Source organism: Montipora capricornis, chromosome 3 (assembly GCF_036669925.1).
Source record: "Montipora capricornis isolate CH-2021 chromosome 3, ASM3666992v2, whole genome shotgun sequence".
NCBI classification, from domain to species: Eukaryota; Metazoa; Cnidaria; class Anthozoa; order Scleractinia; family Acroporidae; genus Montipora; species Montipora capricornis.
In genome coordinates this window covers 49,819,280-49,823,725 of record NC_090885.1, presented here as the reverse complement: position 1 = coordinate 49,823,725, position 4,446 = coordinate 49,819,280, and the positions used below count along the sequence as shown (strand labels likewise).

The following is a 4,446-nucleotide window of genomic DNA, read 5'->3' as shown; positions in this document are numbered from 1 at the left end:
GTTAGGGTTGTTTTTGTATTGATAAAACAATGACCTGTGACTTGGGACCTGTGACCTGTGTTTTGTACCTGTCCTTCCTTCAGTGCGCGCTCGTACTGTTGATGTTTTAATTTGCAACAACTATTTTAAATTTGCAGAAACTTTAATTTGCAGCAACTTTATTATATTTGCAGCACCTTTTTAATATGCAGCAACTTTACTTTATTAGCGGCAACTCTTTAATTTGCAGCATGTCCCTAGTGGGCCACCGTACATTCCAGCTCAGTGTCTCTCGATTTTGACAATAGTGATATTTCTTCTTTACAAACATTGACGTCACATTTCTTTTGATATTCAAATTTGCCAACCATGGAACAAAAGAAGTTGTTGTTTCAACAGCCAATTAGCTTCTGGTTGGCATGTCAATGACAATGGTAGAGGTCACGAGAAACATCGCTATTTGCTACATGGATACCTGTAGAAAACACGCGAGAAATGAACTAAAATAAAACAAGTTTCCTGGATTTGTAGATAAGCGCAAATTTTCACCTGCCACGTCAACGGCAACGCCACAAAAAATAATCGTGTTGCACTTGCAGCACGCATTTTAGCACATATTTTTGGGGTACACTGCGTAACAACAAGAAATCACCAATATCGAGCTTTTAATGACAACGTGAGCGTAAAAATGTGGACCCTGTAGTCTCTATTTTTACTCTGGAACCACTCGCACCAATTTATTTTAATTTCATCCACATTGTACGACGTAAACTGGATGGAACGTTGCCGTCGCAGTAACTGTTCTTAAAATACGCCAGTCACTTGTACCGATAAAACCAATTGAAATTTTCGGCCCCCACTAAAAAAGGGAGACTAGGATTTCTTTATCAGCAAATTTTAATCTATTGATTTATCAATTTATTAGAACAGACAAGAGACAACGCCAGACAATTTGAATCTGCCTTAGATTGAGAATGCCGAATGAAACAAGAACAATTGATCCTTCGACAAGGTTGAATACGACGTGGCTTGCAGTTTACATCTCTGAATTTGTCGTCATATTTCTAATAAACGGCTTCACTGTCATCACCTTTGCAAGAAATCACCATCTACGCAAGTGCACTACGTACCTGATCATAAACCTGGCTGTGGCTGATTTGCTGGTGGGAGCTGTGTCAGGGCCCATGCATATTTACCATACGCTAACCTTTGAAGCTGAAACTGGATTCAGTTGGAAAAAGTTCACAGTCATGTACTTTGAACAAGTTTTTGTAGATTGCTCCCTGCTTAATCTTGCCTTGCTGTCGTTGGAACGCCTTCATGCAACTTTATTTCCTTTCAGACACTCTCGAATGACAAACTGGATTTATTTAAAGACCGCTGTTTGCATTTGGCTATTAGCTCTTGTCCTGGCGTCCGCAAAGGCTGTGCTATTTCTTACTGACTTAAATGCCGCCGAATTCATTCGGCTTTCACTTGTGATAATTGTCCTTTCGACCTTCATAGTATCCTATATGATTATATTCTTTAACGTAAAAAGAAATGCCCCTCCACAGCTATCTGGGGCAGGGGCCTCCGACAGGAAATTAACAGCCACGATATTCGTTGTCACTGCTCTCAGCACACTCTCCATTCTTCCCTGGTTTTTCTACAGTGTCCTTGGTGTAAGAGAATCCAACACACTATCCACAAAGGCCTCATCTAATATCCGGCATTCCGTATATGTCTTGTTCTACGCCAATTCCTTTGTAAATCCTATAATTTATACCTTAAGAATGCAAGAGTTTCGGAATGCCGCGCTGATATTAATCAGGTGTCATAAGATAACTGAGCCACAACGCCAGTCTCTCCAGATGAATCGTGTAACACGCATGACAGCATCTCTGGATCCTCAGGCCCTGGGTAACAGTGATCACTTTGGAAATAGCAGAAAGTAAAATTAAGTAAAGCAACTATATTTAGCGTCGATAACCCGTAACAGTAGTTAGATTAAGCACCGCGAAAACGGCGAACGCTGAACGTCGGCTAGCCGTTTGTTGTTTGCCGTTCCGCCCGCGATGTTCGTCTGTTTAAGCTTTCCGACGACACGGTATTAACTAAATGTTCGTTCAAAAAGAAACTTTTTCAACTTATTGTTTAAAATATTAACTGAAATACAGTTACAGCTCAGTACAGGCCAGGCCTATATTTCTTAATTTTCCTAAGGCAAATGTGCTCGGTCGCCATTCACTGCGATTAGAAAAAATGGATACAGAGAAGTTATGTATTTTCCGCTTGAATTTGAAACTCTTTTAGCTTTATAAGCAGTTCATGTAGAAGTAGGATGATAAATGAAGCTTAGCTATAAAGGCATGTCATCAAAATGGAGAAATAGTCGGTGAAAATGGGCTACAAATACTCACGTTTTGATGTTCCCTACAAACGGGAAAAATGCCCTCCTCGAGTAGAAACGGCGGCAGGAAAACGGCAAACAAGGAAAATGTCGTGTCACGTGACCCTCCCTGCCGTTCGCGGGAAAAAAATACGCGGTGCTTAATCTCTCTAGTAATTCAACTAACAAACCTGAGGCCGACGGTGCGCTCATTTTACTTCCCCCTCTCCATCAGTGCTCCGTTTTACGAGTATTTAAAGCTACTTGAGCAACACTGACAGGAAAGAAGTCGAAAAAGGGATGTGAGATCTGAGAATCGAACTGAGGACCTCTTGCACCAAGGCCGCACACTAACCGACTGTGCCATCCTTGATCCGCAAGTTCTCAACTGGGAATAGTGAAAATCGAGACACCAGCGCAATTTGACAATCACAGCCGACCTGAGACGAGCTGGAGGAGCACAGTTAATGCTCATAAAAACATCAGGTTGAGTCCCTTTTAGTCTAAGAGCGAACCTACTGTTTTCAGCTATAATCAAGAGATGTACCTTTTCGATGTTGACTCGGAGGTAATCGGAAAAAACTTGAGTACCCTTTGCACTAGTCGAACCTTCGTGACGACCCCCGTAGGCGTAAACTGGGTTGCCTGTAGTGCATGTTACACAAAAACAGTTGGCACTGAGTTGGGCGGTATTGAAGGCGCGGAAACTTGATTCTCCCAGGAGTAATGCTGGCTGAGCCAATCCGAAAATAACAAAGAAAAAAGAATAGGAACCCAACAGGTACTTCTGGAAACTCGTACAATGGAAGAAGCAGGCCAGGGGATCGAGCTCGAATGCGGCATATTTCTCATCATACCCAGAGCTTCTCAGTCCGGAAACGAAACACTACTTAGTTTTGTTTCGTTTCCTCAGAAACGAAACGTATCTATTTTGACTTCAGGATAAACTATTTACACAGTGAGGTGTAGTGGCCAATCAAACTAGAGTTTGCGTCTTAGCGGTGTTAGTTTCAGAAGGTGCGAAAACGAGGCTTTCGGGTCAAAACAAGAATTTAGCATTTCTTATCGAAGGACTGTGTGATTTCTTGATTCTCGACTGTTTTCTTTGCTTTTTTTTTGGAGTAGTTTGAGGTTTGTGTGGCCTATTTTTATCGTGAACACTATGGAAAGGCATAATATAGCATATGGATGTGTTTGTAGGGGACGAGGTAGTGTTATATTCGTGAGCCAAGTCAACCCACAGTGTAATCGAACAGAGACTAATACTTCAATACGCACAGTTTATTTCGGAATTTCCTGTAACTTGTAGCAATAAAAAACTTGAACTCTTCGACTCAAAACAGGAAATAGAAGTTTATGAACGTGAATTCCTCCTTCCCTGTGGCTGAGTGTTCTTGTGTATTCTTCCGTCTTCGTATGTGGTTCAAACAACAACCTTGGACAAAAGTAGTTGAGACATACCTCAAGTTTAGACCGTTAGACAATAACTACAATAAAAGGCCTAAAATACCCCCTCCACCTTCCAGACCCAAAGCAAAGTTGTTTACAAGAAGCGCAAATAACGTTGGTATCAAACCACATTGCTTTGGGAGGGGGGGGGGGGGGGAGGTTCGTAAATGGCAGATTTATGTCATTGAAAGAAATTTGTTTTCCTATGGAGAGACGAATAGAGAGAGTGTCAACAATTTTGTCCAGGATTATAGCTTGAACATACAATAAACAGAAACCTACCAAACTTTGATCTAAGGCTAATCACGCGATAAACGAAAATTGAATAAAAAACTTTAACCAAACGAGGTACACCAAACTGGACAATTTTCAACTTACTTTAATCTCCGAGATGTCCAATGATTCCTTAAATTTTGATTCGTGTGAGATGATCTCTTCCTTTCCAGATAATAAAAGGAGTGACTTGTGCTGTGAGGGCTAGATATAATTAAGTTACTCTTAAAGGGAAACAAATGATGATTTGAGTACAACACGCAAGAAACATGAGACCTAAGAAACTACAAAATTCGAAATTTATGTCGTAATGAAAGCGTGTGAAAAACTAACAGCAGTGTTAATCGAAGTAACAACCCCAAATGTGGGAAGCT

The 4,446-nt window shown here is 41.0% G+C and overlaps 1 protein-coding gene across 1 annotated transcript; it reads left to right on the top strand.

Annotated features, from left to right (window-relative positions):
- Positions 1-953: 953 nt before the first annotated feature.
- LOC138040459 (substance-K receptor-like) lies at positions 954-1,916 on the top strand. The gene has a single exon (XM_068886186.1). The coding sequence runs from the start codon at positions 954-956 to the stop codon at positions 1,914-1,916; it is 963 nt and encodes a 320-aa protein (XP_068742287.1).
- The last annotated feature ends 2,530 nt before the right edge of the window (positions 1,917-4,446 follow it).

Coding starts and splice junctions, on each gene's coding strand:
- LOC138040459 (XM_068886186.1), top strand. CDS start 954: ATGCCGAATGAAACAAGAACAATTGATCCTTCGACAAGGTTGAATACG.